This window comes from Salvia hispanica, chromosome 3 (assembly GCF_023119035.1).
Source record: "Salvia hispanica cultivar TCC Black 2014 chromosome 3, UniMelb_Shisp_WGS_1.0, whole genome shotgun sequence".
Classification (NCBI taxonomy): Eukaryota; Viridiplantae; Streptophyta; class Magnoliopsida; order Lamiales; family Lamiaceae; genus Salvia; species Salvia hispanica.
Window position 1 is genome coordinate 19,109,245 of NC_062967.1, and position 16,892 is coordinate 19,126,136.

Sequence of the window (16,892 nt, forward strand, 5' to 3'; positions counted from 1 at the left end):
CTCCGGAATCATTTTTCTTGTCAACTTTACTTTTTCGTCAACCAAACGTAGCCTAAAAGTTTGTAATATTATGTACTGCATGAATTTAAAATATTCAAGATCATATGATTTGTAACAACTACAAAAATTACAGTTTATTTTTAAAATGTCTAAATTGGTAGTATCAAAATTCACCTTAGTAATAGTGTACTAGAACTATTTCCAAGTTTAATTATTAAATATTTATATTTGTGATTTGAAAGTTGATATATCTACTCTTCAAAATTTAGGGCTGCGTTAGTTGTGTCTCCCGCCCCACGCCGCCGCCCATTCACCAGTCGCCGGTCATGGCCAAGTGTAACAAAAGTAAGCAAAAATCAAATTCAAATTCCTGTGTATAATCAAAAGCGTTATCTTCATTTTTAATTGATTGGATGAATCCGGCGAACAGAGAGCAAGAGCAATCGGGTACCGCTGAGGAAGAAGCACAAGATTATACGCAAGTTGAAGGAGCACCAGAAGAAGAAAGCCAAAGAGGCTAAGAAATTGGAAATCAACAAAAAGCCCAAACTCGACAAGGATCCCGCCAACGAATTGCCTCTCAACGAGGAGGAGCTCAAGGCCCTCAGTGACCGCCGCCAGCGCGCACGTGAGGAGCTCGCCGCAAATCAAAAGGAGAGGGTATGTCATATTCTTCTTCAATTCTGCGTTTTTTACAATTTTTGTTGTGTTTATTTTAGATTTCTCTGATTGGTTGGTTTGGAGCTATCTTGTGTTGTTTAATTTGTATGTATTGTTGAATTTCGTGACTGCGTAGGTTCAGAAAAGAAAATTGGGGGTTTTTGATGATGAAGAAATTGGAGGAGATGAGAATCCTAGTGGTGTTACTAGGAAAGTAGGTATGTTGAACAACTTTTTGGTTTTACTATAGTTTGAAATTTAGGGGATTCTTCTCTGTAAACGTTATGTTCATTTATGGAACTTCTCCCCTTTTGAACAGATAATTCCGAGAAGGCATTTTACAAGGAGTTAGTGAAAGTTATTGAGGCTTCTGATGTCATATTGGAGGTTCTTGATGCTCGGGATCCCCTTGGTACTCGCTCTGTTGACATGGAAAAGATGGTGTTGAGCGCCGGGCCTGATAAGCATTTAGTTCTCCTCCTAAATAAAATAGGTATGCTTCGTTCGTGAGTTCCAGTTTGTAATATGATAGCTACTATCATAATCCTTTTTTGGATTGAATTTTGTAAATTATGTCACTCGCGCGGATTTAGTATCCATTCTGACCCCTTTTCAGTTGATTAACTGGATTTTGTGTTGCCTTTTTGGACTTGCATGGAGATTTTGTTTCCTTTTTAAAGGGAGTTTGTAGAAATAGTTTTGGATATGCAACTTCAACGGATGTGCGTCTATATGTTTCAGATCTTGTTCCACGGGAGTCTGCAGAGAAGTGGCTCAAGTATCTTAGGGAGGAGTTACCTGCAGTTGCTTTTAAATGCAGCACCCAAGAACAGAAGTCAAATCTTGGTTGGAAATCAGCTCCAAAGGCTGGAAAGACGAAGAATCTTCTGCAAACAAGTGACTGTCTAGGGGCTGAAACTCTTATTAAATTGCTGAAAAACTACTCAAGAAGTCATGATGTATGTATTCTTTACTTATGTGATTATCAGCCTATTGTTTTGTACTGTGATATCATGTTAACCACTTTTTTTCGGTTATAACTTGTTTGGATGCAGATAAAGAAATCAATTACTGTGGGGATCATAGGACTCCCTAATGTTGGTAAAAGTAGTATAATCAATAGCTTGAAAAGATCACATGTGGTCAATGTTGGAGCTACTCCGGGGTTGACAAGATCTATGCAAGAGGTTCATCTGGACAAAAATGTTAAGTTATTGGACTGCCCTGGTGTTGTGATGCTTAAATCAGCAGCAAATGATGCAACAGTTGCTCTTCGAAATTGCAAAAGAATTGAAAAATTGGATGATCCAGTAGGTCCTGGTAGGTCCACTTTGCTGTCTCTTGCATAGTTACTTATTGTACGACATTGTTGTTTGTTAATGATAAGCTTTTAAATTAATACGCAGTTAAGGAAATCCTCAAGCTTTGTCCGGAGCAAGTATTGGTAACTCTTTACAAAGTGCCAAGTTTTGATTCTGTTGATGACTTCCTTCAGAAGGTTGCTATGGCAAGGGGAAAGTTCAAAAAGGGTGGTGTTGTAGATATTGATGTTACTGCCAGAATCGTTTTGCACGACTGGAATGAAGGTAAAAGCCCCTTAAATTTAAAATTTGATTTGAAGACTTGTATTTCCATGGCTGCATATTCGGAGAAAGATGTAGAAGCTAAGCAACGGGAAGGGCGTGTGATTTAGAACACTGAAATTCATGCATATTTGAAGTCTAAGCTCTTTGTTATGCTCAAAAGAGAGCTTGACATCTTAAGTAAAAATGTTGAAGAGAAAGGAGTAATGCTAAATTTGGTTCTCATCTCTGATTCCTGAGATATAGTGCGATAAAAAATTAAAAACATGATTTCGTCGGTGTGATGCTGCGAATCATATATGCAAAACATTTATTAATAATTTAGACGAAATTATATTCTTTCAACAGAACCATGCTGCCAATTATTTTTTATCTTAATTTTCTTTGCCTCTGCAGGTAAAATCCCATATTATACGATGCCTCCCAAAAGGAATGCAGATGAGCCTTCCGAGGCAAGGATTGTCAGTGAACTAGGGAAGGAGTTTAACATAGATGAAGTTTATGGCAGCGAATCAACGATTATAGGCAGTTTAAAATCCGTGAATGAGTTCATTCCTGTTGAAGGTGCTCCAACATGCCCTCTGAATTTCGATATGGTTATGCCTGAGGTTGGTTTTCTCTCAAGTTCGTTGTGATTTTTCATTTCTGCAAATAACATTCGATTCACTCACCATAATCAATGACGATACACAGGACAATCAAGGCAATGATGGTGGTGATCAGCCCATGGAATCCGGAGAAGACGCTACTAATGTATCTGTAGAGGAGAAATCAAAATCTGCAACTACGAGGCAGAATGAAAAGCTCTATGCTGAGGAAGGGATGCTAAATACAAGGATGAGAAAAGCAGATAAGAAAAGGCGGAAAAAGGAACAGACGAGTACAATGGAACACGATGAGTACGAGTTCAAGGTCGGCTACGTGAAGGAATCCTCCGCCATGGAAACTGGAGACGAGGACAAAAGTCACTCAACAAAGAAAAACAGATTCGAGCTACCTTGTGGGCTAGACTTGGATGATGAATAGCTAAAAAAAGGAACAAATTTTGAAGCACAATTTTGAAGACATTTTGTAAGAGTTTTCTTGTTTTAATGTATTGTAGAAACATGTGAATTTTTTATACATGCTTTAGTTGCCAACGTCACCAACCCAAGAAAAATGGATCGGAAGAATATTATATAATGGCTGAAATTTTGATCTCATGATGATAAACTAGCTCCAAAATTGACAAATAGTCCTAATTAGCAAGTATTCATCCGTTCTTCACTTGATTATTGCTGTAAAATGTTCCATGGTTAATTGAAGCTCCTTTTCGTTGGAAACGTGACATGTGTTATCTGTATCAACAAACCATTCATTTTGATTGTTATTGTGATTTCATACGCCAATGTGACCACCTCGTAGTCCCAATTGTTGTTGACAACACATTCAAATTTTACAATATGTACATAATTTTATTGAGCACTAGCGTACTGTTATATTGAAAAACACGTGCATCTCGATGACTATTATCAATTGGTCTTGTTTGTCTAATGACACACGATAAACAAAACTGTTGAAAAACTAGATCTAAAAGAGTTAACTAATCGTATTCCAAAAATTTACTTCGTTCCAACATTGGTGTTCACATTTCCTCCAACTAATATAATCATAGCTTAGAAAGAGGGCAATAATTTGTTTTGCGATTATTGGAAGTATGGAAAAATTTATCATTCGTGTACATGTGTGTCCTAACTAATACTCCTTCCGTCCCGCTTTAGGAGTCCCGGTTGATCAATTTTGGGCGTCCCGCTTTAGGAGTCCCGGTTGAGATAAATTAATTAAAAATGCCTACAAAGTGTTAAAAGTGGGTCCCAACATCCACTAAAACTAATAAAAAAGTGTTAAAAGTGGGTTCCAACATCCACTATAACATTTATTTATTGGACACTCAATTAAAAGTGGGTCCTAACATCCACTACAATATCTATTTACTACACACTCAAACACTATTTTCTTAAAACATGTGCCCATATCTATTTACTACACACTCAAACACTATTTTCTTAAAACATGTGCCCGACTCAACCGGGACTCCTAAAGCGGGACGGAGGGAGTACAACCGAAGAACATAAACAAAAAATAAGTGAAATGGAAATTTCAACAAAACAAATCGAACTAACTATATGTCAAGCTCTCTTTTCGCAAGAGAAATTTCTCCCTGCCTAGTGCTCTAAGATTGATTTATTGTCTCCATAGATAAATAGATTTACCAACATCTTCTTCAACTTCTCTTATAACCAAGCTCATTTGTATGCGTTCATTCTTACCTGCTGAAGTTTAAGTGCGCCAGACCTCCATCTTTGTTTATCACAGTAGTTGTATCTACAATTTATCATAAGCCAAGCTTGTTGGAAGATGAAGACAAAACCAAAGATTATGAATTGGTGAGCTTTCCTTTTTTAGATGCTAGAGTTTCTATGTAATCAATTTAGATTTGTTAGAATAGGAAGAGATGTGTTTCTTTTACTACTCCCTCCGTCCCATGTAACTGAGGCGTTTTTTTTCGACACAAGATTTAAGAAAGTTGTGTTTAGTGGATTAAATAAAATAGAAGAGAGAATAAAGTAAGAAAAAGAGAGTAAAGTAAAAGAAAGAATAAAGTAAGTATGATTAGATGTTTTGTGTTTAGTCAAAAAAGAGAATGACTCAAGTAACTTGTGACAATAAAAAATAGAATACGATTCAAGTAACTTGGGATGAATGGAGTATATAATAATAAGGTTATAAGTAATATTTTGAATTAAGCAGTTCATCACGTAGTCTTTTTAATATTTACATATCCACATTTCAATTCTATTTTACAGCAAAAGTGATGTTAATAAAATCCTAGTAAAAACTTCTCAGGTATAAAAATGATGTTAATTTCGCTTAATTGTGAGTTTTTAAGATAATAAAAAACTCTATAACTTTGAGTTTTCGATTAATTCATATTGATATAAGCAAGTTTTTTAGTTTAAATAATTAAGTTTACAATATATTCAAATAAACAAACTTTAATTTAAAATTTTTAGTTTTTAATGTTTTTCAGTTTCAAGCTTGTCATAATTTAGTCAATCAAACACAATATAAATTTTTTTACTACTACTAATTTAACCAAACAAATAATAATAAAAAATTTCATACTATTTAATCTTACAAGACCTATATTAACTTGTGTTATATATTTCACTACTGCTGACAAATGTGAACTAGAGAAAAGAAACAAATTATTTTTGTCCAATTTTGTAACTAACAAACTAATTTTCATATTGTACGACGAATTATAATCAATAATCCGTTGTAGTCTAGTTGGTTAGGATACTCGGCTCTCACCCGAGAGACCCGGGTTCAAGTCCCGGCAACGGAAATTTTTGTTTTTATGTTTATTACAACAGTCCCTTTTATAAACCTCTTCTTTTTTAATACATTAATTCAGACAATATATTTTCTAATATCGTAAATGATTCTACATATCATGCATATGCAATTTCCATCTTAACATTGACAAAATAGGTTAATGTTACATTTCATACTAACTCGATATGTTATTATTCTGTCATACTTATTTGATACCTAATTCAATTTTTTATATTTTTATTTATGATTTTCATAATATAAATAGCTACACAAAAAATTAATCTGTAATTTTATATTTAATATACACAAGAGTATACACTTTTGGTTGAGCACGAGTCTATAATTTTATATTTAATATACATAAGAACATACATTTTTGGTTGAACACGGGTTTTAATGCACAATCGGTAGAGTAAGAGATAAAAAGAAAAAAGTAAATAAAGTATGTAAGTGGAGAATGAGTTCCATCTTAGTAAAGAGAGTAATAGATAAATAAATTTAAAATTTTAAAATATGTTTTAAATTTTGGTAAACTATTATTGTGTTTTATTTTAGTTATATAAATTTTAAAGGAATATATTTCAAACATTCTATAAATATAACTAACTTTTATCGTTATATATTAGTACTATGTTAGGCAAGACCGAAACCCGAACGATTATGATTAGGGTTGTAAGTTTCAAATAAGAAAAAATCACAAGTCAATTAGCTCGGATTAACCCAAACAGAGTTGATCCAAAACCCGTTGTATCGGCCCGATTGATATATGCGCCGTTTCACACCCTCTTTAAATCTTCATCATCCTCTATTTTCATTGCCTCGCATACACCTCCTCTGTTTTCAAAGAAACAAGAATTTGAAATAAGAAAAAAGGGTTATTTTGTTGTTCCGATGAAATCGCAAGCATTGCACAACTTGGATTCCGATGATGATGAGGAGGAGGAGGAGGAGAGTGGGGAGGCGAAGAAGCCGTGGATGCTGCGGTCGCAAAGGCAAACAAGCAGTGATGGAAACTCGAGTTCGAAAAAGAAGCTCTGGATTTCGCTGACGAGGGAAGAAATCGAGGAGGATCTCTACGCTTTCACCGCGGCCAAGCCTTCCCGCCGCCCCAAAAAGTGGCCTAACAATCTCAAGAAACAACTCGATGTATGTCTAATGTATGTCTCTGATTTCTGATTTTGATAGTAGTATTTGATATGTTGAATGTGTTTAAAACAGCGTGTATTTCCTGGATTGTCTTTGGTTGGAGTTTCACCCGACTCTTATGTCTTGGTATGCCCTGCTTTTCCTTTTCCTTTTTGTGCATGTTTCTTGAACGTTTTCTGTTATGATCGTCGACTGCAATATTAGTTTGATATTGTCAGCTTTGTAAGCCAACATCTTCTGCATGCACATGTCTTGGAAATATCTCCAATAGGAATTAGGGCATTGTGGTTGCACTAGTTGTGTCTCGACGAAAGATGGATTGGTTATTAATGATGCATCCTTGAAATGAGGTTTTAACTCTGTCAAATGGATATTGGCACAAGGAACTAGGGCTGCATTGCGTCTTCATTCGTGTTATTGTGGATTTCGGCTGACTGTTTGAAAAAATCTGATGTGCAGAGGAAGATCCGGTGTTGATTTTTGATACGGCGGTGAGGTATAGTATTGGTGCAAACAAGGATGACAGTGATGGTGAATTTATACAGTACATTCTTAATTTCTAATCTTCATGACTTATTTTGGGCCTTATCCAGAGTTAAGGGTTTAAGAGTTGCTTCACTTTTATTGGTGACTCTTATGATGTCTAAGATTGAAGCTTTTTTGTTAGACCATATTGGCACTCGGCATTATTCTTGAACGTTCTCATCTTAACGTGTTCATAATATAAGTTTGAAATACCCGTGATTATGCTTTCTCGCGCCAGTATCTGTTGCTCTACTTATTAGTCCTTGTTCAGTGATGATTTTTACACTTTGTTTCTTTCAGAGAGAATGAATTATTTAGTCCCTTTATGTCTGCAAGTTTTCTTGTCATGTTGAGACTCTTTAACATATCTTTGTCAAAGAGAATGGCTTAGTGGTTGGTGGCTCCATGTTGTGAGAAGCAATGGGAAATAGAGTTTTACCTACAAACTAGAGATACTAAGAGAAGAATGAATTAGGATTTATCATACTAATATAACAACTTACATTACTCAGAAAAGAATAGACTGGGAGTTAGCAAAACCTTCTCAAGTTTACAGATTTGGATAGAGGGGATTGCTAGAGCTTGTAAATGGTAATGCTAGAAGACTTGTATGCAGTTTTCATATTGAAATTGGGGAAAGCAAGTTGTGATTGTTGGTGCTTCAGTTTGCCATTTCTTGCCAAGTTGTGATTATTTTAAACATTTTTTGCACCAACAAAGACCTCTCAACTACTTGAATTTTCATGAATTGTAAGTTGTGACTGTGGGTAGTAAAAATGAAAAAAATTAAACAAAGGTTAGGAGAAATATTAAGATTTATTCAAATCTAATTGTATTTATATTTTAATGTATTCACAAATTTGTGTTACTTATCAATTCTAGGAATAAGAATTTCACTATTAAGAAATTGAAGTATTTCAACATGATTTGCTAATATGCAGTGGTGAAAACAATTTATCTTGAGACAAAACCATCACTGATAAAAAAGAATAATGAAGAATTTGGAAAACACTCGAATTAAGATTAATGGTTGAATTAGAAACTCAGAATTTCTGATACAATCTGGCACCTTTCTCTTGCATTACAAAATATATGATACATAAAAACACCTCCAACTGTCTCCAGATCAAGTCTTGGTTGCTGGTCTAACAAGCCCGAGGCCCGATCCGCTACCTAAATGTTTAAAGTCTTTGGCTTCGAGATGATCTCCATGGCCTGCAAAACCAGTCCCACCCTTGGCAAGATTCACAAGATGCCTCTCTTTGCAAGGCTTGTCGCAGGCTAGACAAACCTTATCGACAGCAACGAACTTGTCAGCGCACTTCTTGCAGAAGACGTGCCCGCAAGAACTCAAGGCCACGAGCGCGAGTGTATTTGTCAGCGTGACCTTGCAACTAGGGCAGATATAAGTTTTGTCAAGAGAAGTTGATCTCTTCTCTTCGTTAGCGTCTTCTGTGAAAACCACGGGGAAGAGCGTCTTCAGCCTGAGCTTTTCGTTCCCTTCAGGGCACTTCGTGTCTGTTGACGGAGCGTGCACTTTGATAGGAGCTTCGGGTGTTGCAGAAGGTAGCCAAAAAGCCTTCATTGTACGGAGTGCTTCCTCTTCGTATGAGGTCGTCTTCACACTGTTGGCTCCATGGAAACTGTTTTTGTCTCGACTGTAGCTCTTATCGTTGTACTGTGGTATCGCCCCGTGGTTCTGCTGATCAAACGCATCGAGCTCTCGAGCTTTTTGCAGCATAAGCTTGTCTTCTTCATCTTCTTTTTCCTGTTTCTGTTGAGCAGCATGGGCTGCTGACTTTCTGCACTTGAAAACAGAATTCTTAAACATCACAATTTCCCCAAATAGGCTTTGAATTCCAATACCCTAACTTCACTAAGAATTCAACATAATGCTCAGAAAACAAACACACAATCACACTAATTCAATATAAATCTAATAACATGAACACAAATTAACAAACTACTGTAGTCAACACAAATCAACAACATGTACACAAATTAACAACCTAACTTCGCTAGCTCAGAAAACAAACAAAATCACACTAATTCAATGTGAATCCAATAGCAAAGATCACCTGTGGATATCTTTCTTCTGGGCTAAAAGGCATTCCAAAATGCACTCTTTGCAGAAAATGTGGCCTTTGGTGCAGGAGAGAGGGTCAATAAAGGGCTTCAAGCAGAGTGAACAAGCGTCGAAGGGCTTGATGGAGTCTCTTCCCAATCTCTCATTCTGCGTGCCGTAACCAAGCTTCCGCTTCTCATCGTACGTGAAGAATGCTAAATCGTTGTTGTTCTTTGAGTGTCTCTGAGGCATATCGACCGATTCAAGAAATTACGAGATTTGATGAATGGTTTTAACCTTCAATTTGGGTGAAAATTGATGTCTCAAGAAACCCTAGAGGCTAGAAGAATGAGCCTAAAATTGTTGGTACAATGAAGAGAGCGAGCTACTACCAATCTACGAGTTAACATTTAAAAGTTTTAGGACTAGTACTCCTTCCCACAAAAGACGTCAGACTTGTGGAATTGCACGAGATTTTATTAAGTTTTGTTTTGTGTATTAAATGGAGAAAAAAAATATAAATTTTTATATTAATATGAGAGAACTTTTTCTAATAATAGAAATGTGACATTTTTTGTGAGACAAGCTAAAAAGAAAAGTGTGACATCTTTTGTGGAACGGATGAAGTACTATTTACTCACTTTTTCCCCTAAACATAGACAAAGTTGTACAGGTTTTAAAGAGAAATTCGTAAATTGAGAGAGATAAGAAAATTAAGAGAAAGAGAAAAAAAAAAAAGTAATGAAAGTACTCTTTGTGGATTTTGGGATAGTGGTGTCCCATCTTTGGAGCCAATCCAATCCCTGTAATGAGAGCCCATCTTAGAGCCTATCTTAGACTTCATTTCATTTTTAGATCATCACTATTTTATTTTATTTTTTATATCAATGTCTAAATAATTTAATTAAGTTAAAATACATGAATAAATTAATTTTTCGATGTATTACAACATTGGAAAAAAAAATAAAACGAGAAGCAAATTTTAAAAAAAATACAATAAATATGAGAGAAAAAAATGCGAGTAGAAAAGGATGTGGTGTGTGAAATGAATGAGATTGTGAGATATTTATAGGAGAAGAAATTTAATAAATAAATTATCGGCCTCCTCTCCCAACAATTGGAGCCGATGGCAGCGCCTATGAAGAGCCGATCGCCCATTATTGGTATTTTAAATTTTGGTTTAAACTATTGACACTATTTTTATTTTAAGAAGAATTAAAATATTTAATAAATATATTAAGATTAATTACTAAATGTCTTTTTATTACATGATCTATCCATACCCTTAAAACATGAATTTGATTATATTAAAAAATTAATTACTAAAAATTTATGATTGGAATGTGTAAATAACATGGGACCTACGAATTATTTTTCAATAAAAAACAGCATTTGATAATTTTTTGGAATGTGTAAATAACATGGGTTCGACGAATAATTGTTCAATAAAAAACTGCATTTGATAATTTTTTAGACGTTGGATATAGCGAAATAGTTAGATCCGAATTCTAAGAGTGGTCCACAATAGTGGCATGGCATCAAAGTCATGGCTTAGCCACAGAAACTTGTCAAGTCATACCCATCAAAGTCATGGCTTAGCCATAAAATTTTATCCAGCCATACTATAGTCACAAATTACCTTTTTTTTAATTGATGGTATATTTTAATTGGATTAAAACAAAATTAATTGGATAAAAATAAACAAAATGGAATGAAATGAAAAAAGATGAATTGATAATAGATATTTTATAGATAAAAATTTAAAATAAATAAATAAATAAATATTTTTTTTTGAAAAATACCGTCTCGGCAGTTGCGCTGCTGCAATAGATCGACGCAACACCGCCGTCTCTCCCGCCACCCACCACACGGCTCCGCCGGATACTTGATGGTCCTCCTCCCACCATAGCACCCCTTCGGCTTGCAATAGACAGCTGCGGCTGCGCCGTGTTGCACGGACGGCCACTGCGGTTGGTCTATTTGCGTTTACTCTTAATCTAGATATTTGAAAAAAAATATTTTATTCGCTTAGATATCTTACAAGCATATCACTCTTTTGAATATATGCAAGTGAATTTTAATACTACTTGGGTTGAAATAATATAGTGACCTGGTATGTTGGATATAATTCAATGACTCATTTTACTCGCATTATGTTATAAACTTAATATTACATTTTAAAATCAATATATATTGGAATTCACGTTCCATTAAATTTTTTCAATCCACTTTTCTTCACTCTTTGTTCCTTATTAATAAATGCATTTCTTTTCGGCACGGAGTTTAAGAATAGTACTCTCTCCGTCCACAAAAAATAGGGCACATTTACCATTTTAAGCCGTCAACAAAAAATAGGGCACATTTGCCATTTTTGGCCGTCCACAAAAAATAGAGCACATTCATTTATAGAAAGTTTTCAACAAATAATAACCCTACACATCATTCCACTAACACTAGTTTTCACTTACTTTTTTTCCTTCTCTCTTATTTTTTTCCCTTCTCTCTTACTTGACCAATTCTATATTAAAACTCGTGTCATACACCAATTGCTCTATTTTTTGTGAATGGATGGAGTATGTTAAATGGATGGTGAAAAAAATAAGAAAGAATAAAGTAATAGAGATAAGAGAGAATTAACTTTTTGCCAAAAGTAAAAATGACTCAGTTAACTTGGAACTTTCCTAAATAGAAAAATGACTCTATTAATATGAATCGGAGGGAGTATTTCTTAAAATCCGTACTATATTTGGACGCCAAGCTCTTGTTGAACTATATTTGGACTATTTAGATCTGGAAGCTTGTCCGTTAGAATGGAATTGAGATGTTGGTAATTTTTTTATGGTTTGATGTTTTTGTCGCATTTGTTATGCTTCCAACTTGAGGGGCTGTTAACACAAAAAAAATAAAAAAGCACTTATTGTTTAGAATTTATTAGTTAGTACAGATTTTCACAATGTAGTCATTAGAGAAAATTCCGAATTATATCTCCTCTTTTGTTCAACGATTTCTCTTCTTTTTCTTTTTTAATGGCTGTTTTCTCAATCTTCTTCAATAATTTTCTATGCATTTAATTCTCCAAATTTCATAGAATCTATCAAACTACTTTGCACTACAGTAAAATGGGACTTTAAAATCACGAACATTGCAAAATATTTTGTCCCACTGTAAGAGTTATATTTTTCTTTTATCATAAATGATAAGTAGGCTCACATTCCACAACTTATTCTAATCATATTTTATTATAAAACTAATAGCATAAAAGTGAAATTCAAATTTGACTAACTTATTCAATCCATTTTTCTTTACATTTCTTAAAATTCGTGGTCAAACCAAATATGACTTCTATTGTGAGACGAAAAAAGTAAGACATTTTTTGGTGAACATAGAAAAAAATAGGAAAGAACAAATATATGTAATCGTTTCTTTTGCAATATATCTGTCATGTCATCCTACATGAACTCCACTAGTTTATATGTACATTTATATAAAAATTTCTTTTGGTAAGGAAGATAACTCATTATGTTTGGAATTCAACGATCAAATATAAAAAAAAATTTTGGTCATAGAATTCCACATATAGATGAATTATCTTCTCTATCAAACATGTTTTTATTATATAATCAAGGCCTATATTTCTCATCATCATCTTTCCTCCATCGCGGTGTGAGTGACCTGATTGGCTGATGGTGTTTGTGTCGGCCAACGGCTCCACTGATCGGTGAAGACGGGCTGCTCCGGCAACGGAAGATCAGCGATCTCAGTGCTCAGCATCAACAGAAGAGTCGATATAATAGGCCTATTCGTGGGCAATTCTTGAACACACAAGAGACCAATGTGTAAGCATCTCACTATCTCTCCCTTCAAATTTGGACTATATATTTCCATATCAACGAAATCCTCCACATTCCCTTCATTCCGAACCTTCCATGCCTTGACACAACACCAACAAACGAGTACATAAACATTATTATATGATCATTTAAACCTAGGGTTACATATCCATGAAGCCCTAACGAGAGTTCTTCGTTGTAGAAGCTCGTGTTCCTCCTCCCGCTTATCATCTCAACACAATCACTCCAAAGCTAAAAACATCAGATTTCTACGAAAATTTGCCCCCCATCACGTATTCTGGAGACATATACCCACTACAAAATACTCTGTTTTAGTTGGAAATCACTATATATTCTCAATTTTATAGGTATATATATATACACTAAGTCCCCACAACTTTGCCAGTGTTGGCTTAATCTTGGTTGCCTCCAAATATCCTCGCCATGCCAAAATCTGAAATCTTCGGGTTCTGATCCTCGTCTAGTAAGACATTGCTAGGCTTGAGATCACGATGAAATATTCGCAGCCTTGAGTCCCTGTGGAGATACAATAGGCCTCTCCTGATGCCTTCCATGATATTGAACTGTTTGTCGTGTGCTTTATCTGCAGATGAACACAAATGATGAAACCTTTTGTGCATAGAGATTCTTGAATGGTAGCAAAGAACTGAATCTTCAAAACAGAAATCAATCTAACCAAAGAGATACAAATCTAAGCTTCTATGCTGCATGTATTCATAGATCAACATCTTCTCTCCTCTCTCGACACAACATCCCAACAGCCTCACTAGATTCCGATGTTGGAGTTTGGATACCACCAACACTTCGTTCATGAACTCCTTGTACCCTTGCCCGGACGATGTTGAGAGCCTCTTCACTGCAATCATGTCTTCGTTGGCCATGCTTCCCTACCAACACACACCATTTTCAGAACCCCTTTCAAGTGTATACATAATCTAGCTAAGATGAAAGCAATAGTCACCTTATAAACTGGACCAAAACCTCCCATTCCTAACATATTCCTCGTGTCGAAATTGCTAGTTGCAGTTACTATCATCTCAAAACTGTACAACGGCAGCTCTTCAATTCTAACCTTATCCATATCACTTGGAAGCACAACCTCTCTCAAATTAGATGGGCTGTTTCTTCCCTTTACATTTGCAGAAGTTCTGTTTTCTCCTATTTAGCAAGAAACATAAGTTCATAAATATCTACTCGATTATAATAAATTCACTCATCTACTCTAAATCCAACCTTTTCGTTTGCAAGTCCACCAAGTGAAAGCTGGGCAAATTGATGCAACCACAAAGCTTGCAACAACTGAAACTATAATGACTACTCGTCCATTGCTCTTCTCCTTGTCTAAAACAAACAAACAAACATTGTTTTAACAACAACTACTACTATACATGATTAGCCTGAATAGACAAAAGAAACTGGTAAACGAGATCCTTACCAGTAACAGCATCGGTATAGGCAACACGATAATAGAAATCAGAGCCAGCATTGCCAGGAAACATCTGAAGATCGATCAAGTCTCCACTCCAAAACATACAACCAATGCCAGGATCATACGCATAGGCCAAGCATGAGCAATTCGTCAAGCACAAGCTCTCACACTCAGTTTCCAAACCTGACATCCACTGCATAAAATCCGGCACTTTGACAAATCCCACCTTCATAAATCCATCCCCTCTATCCTTATCAGTCACATTATTCTCTCTCTCACACTGCAACACACTCTTCCTCACACAACCACCACACCAAATCCCCTTGCCCCATTCCACTCCATTTCTCGGCTCATAACCTTTCAAACAAGCACAAATTGGCGTGCTATGATCGTAGCAGATCGCAGACGGGCCGCACCTGTTGTGCAAGTCACATTCCTGGCCCGGCCCGGTCCACTTCACTTCCCAATCACGCTTCCGATCATCCCAGGCCGCCTCCACCAGAACCCCATCCTCGATACAAAGCTCTGTCTGAAGTTTCTACTGAAATAGTAAGTCCCATCTTCCTCCCGTCAGAATCCTCCCGTTCCAGGGCCCGCTTCGCCACATTCCATATGAAAATCTGAGGAATGCCGACGGCGTATAGGCCCGAGGTGTCGAATTCAAGTCGACCCGTTTCCCCGTTTTGGGGTTGTGGGTAGGAAGGTATCCACGGGCGTTTTGTGGCTCTCCCATGAGATGATTCCGGTGGCGGAGTCTCTCAACACGAGCTGAGCCGTGACGTTAACGCGCGAGGGCGCGGCGTAGGAGGACCAGATGAGGAGGCCGGAGGCGGTGGTGAGGCGGCTGGGGAGATGGAGAGGGAATCGTTGAGTGGGGTGTGGCGGTTGGCGATCCAGGTGATGGAGGTAGTACCATATGCCGAGGTAGCGGCGGCGGGTGGTGGCGTTGGGGCGGCGGAGTGGAGGGTGTCGGAGTCTTTGAGGATTAGAGATGTGGTGATGGTGTCTGTGTCAAGGCAGGAGGCATGGTGGACTAGTGTAAGGATGGAATGAGTTGAAGGAACATCATCACTGTGTCTGTCAAACATAATTATGCACACCAGATTCTACTTTACATTTCTTATGTTACATTCTCTTTGGTTTCCGGAAAGAAATCTAATTCCTTAAATTTCACATTTTTACGTTTATTTTAATTTTAATTATACTAAAAAAGTAATCAAAACCTTCAAAACAAGAACCTTAGTACAATCCTAACTTTTAGCAGATATTCCTTTTCTCACTTTTAAGATTGCTACATATTTCAATATTTAACTAAGTATAACTTTATTATATTTATAATTTATAATGGTTATCATCATAAAAATAATAAATAATTTATTAAAGAATGATAATACTAATACTAATTATTTATAAATTAAATAACAAAGTTACAGTTTTATTCAATTATAATATCCATAAATAGTGTAGTTATAATAATAATTATATTTATTACTATTATATTATTTTTTTATTATAATATAGTAAATAATTATAATTATAATTTATTATTATATTTATATAATTCAAAATCCATATTTAAATTATCCATCATAATAATAAAAAAAATTTAAAAAAATAATATAACTATTATCATTATATTTTTAATTAATAAGCTATTAAAAAAAATTATATTATTATAATCATTATATCAATAAAAAATAATTGTTCAATTAAATAAAAAAATTAAAAATTTATATTTTTCAAATACGGGAAAGTAAAGATGTTAGGAATCGTATTTCTAGGATTCATTTTCTCTGGAATCATTTTCCTTACTAACTTTACTTTCTCGTTAAACGAACATGGCTTGAAGAAAACTTATTCCACATGCACAACTGCGAAACATTTATGACATTTTAGATTACTTTTTAAGCACATGGCAAATGGGATAAAAAAACCACGTAGAAAAGCAATGTTGATGTAGTTTTGCCTTTAAAAAAGCAACCTACATTAGTCAGATATGATATTTGATCTATAAAAATTTATGATATTTTTTATTAATTAAAAAATTTATAAAAGTACTCCTTCGGTCCTAACTAAGTTTGAGTCGTATTCTTCTTTGGGATTTCCCAACTAAGTTAATTCATTTCTTTTTTAACAAGAAAAAAAAACATCTAATTCATTCTTACTTTATTACACTATCGATCTTGTTTATCTTTCCTACTTTATCCATTTCTCCTCCTACGTCTAACCCAATTTCTTAATCTCTATGTCAAAGT

The 16,892-nt window shown here is 35.3% G+C and overlaps 5 protein-coding genes and 1 non-coding gene across 7 annotated transcripts; 3 read left to right on the forward strand and 3 right to left on the reverse strand.

The window, feature by feature from the left end:
* Positions 1-251: 251 nt before the first annotated feature.
* On the forward strand, positions 252-3,382 carry LOC125217007 (guanine nucleotide-binding protein-like NSN1). The gene is made up of 9 exons (XM_048118825.1): positions 252-345; positions 431-660; positions 797-878; positions 980-1,153; positions 1,402-1,619; positions 1,716-1,980; positions 2,067-2,246; positions 2,640-2,851; positions 2,937-3,382. Exons 1-9 carry the CDS (start codon positions 327-329, stop codon positions 3,267-3,269), a joined length of 1,713 nt encoding a protein of 570 aa, XP_047974782.1. The 5' UTR covers positions 252-326; the 3' UTR covers positions 3,270-3,382.
* Positions 3,383-5,558: 2,176 nt separating this feature from the next.
* On the forward strand, positions 5,559-5,631 carry TRNAE-CUC. Its single transcript has one exon. It is a non-coding gene; the product is annotated as a tRNA-Glu (tRNA).
* An 829-nt stretch (positions 5,632-6,460) lies between these two features.
* Positions 6,461-7,502, forward strand: LOC125210743. Of its 2 annotated transcripts, XM_048110324.1 has the most exons (3): positions 6,461-6,767; positions 6,840-6,893; positions 7,227-7,502. In XM_048110324.1, exons 1-3 carry the CDS (start codon positions 6,513-6,515, stop codon positions 7,242-7,244), a joined length of 327 nt encoding a protein of 108 aa, XP_047966281.1. In that variant the 5' UTR covers positions 6,461-6,512; the 3' UTR covers positions 7,245-7,502. The 2 variants fall into 2 exon arrangements, with proteins under 2 accessions (XP_047966281.1, XP_047966282.1); XM_048110325.1 differs by lacking the exon at positions 6,840-6,893.
* An 807-nt stretch (positions 7,503-8,309) lies between these two features.
* On the reverse strand, positions 8,310-9,728 carry LOC125211757 (E3 ubiquitin-protein ligase CSU1-like). The gene is made up of 2 exons (XM_048111677.1): positions 9,371-9,728; positions 8,310-9,094 (listed from the first exon to the last, which is right to left on the reverse strand). Exons 1-2 carry the CDS (start codon positions 9,607-9,609, stop codon positions 8,419-8,421), a joined length of 915 nt encoding a protein of 304 aa, XP_047967634.1. The 5' UTR covers positions 9,610-9,728; the 3' UTR covers positions 8,310-8,418.
* A 3,112-nt stretch (positions 9,729-12,840) lies between these two features.
* Positions 12,841-14,352, reverse strand: LOC125209001 (G-type lectin S-receptor-like serine/threonine-protein kinase At1g11330). The gene is made up of 3 exons (XM_048108570.1): positions 14,170-14,352; positions 13,885-14,095; positions 12,841-13,791 (listed from the first exon to the last, which is right to left on the reverse strand). The coding sequence occupies exons 1-3, from the start codon at positions 14,287-14,289 to the stop codon at positions 13,601-13,603; spliced, it is 522 nt and encodes a 173-aa protein (XP_047964527.1). The 5' UTR covers positions 14,290-14,352; the 3' UTR covers positions 12,841-13,600.
* A 78-nt stretch (positions 14,353-14,430) lies between these two features.
* Positions 14,431-15,685, reverse strand: LOC125209522 (G-type lectin S-receptor-like serine/threonine-protein kinase At1g11330). The gene is made up of 2 exons (XM_048109122.1): positions 14,644-15,685; positions 14,431-14,549 (listed from the first exon to the last, which is right to left on the reverse strand). The coding sequence occupies exons 1-2, from the start codon at positions 14,867-14,869 to the stop codon at positions 14,431-14,433; spliced, it is 345 nt and encodes a 114-aa protein (XP_047965079.1). The 5' UTR covers positions 14,870-15,685.
* Positions 15,686-16,892: the final 1,207 nt, after the last annotated feature.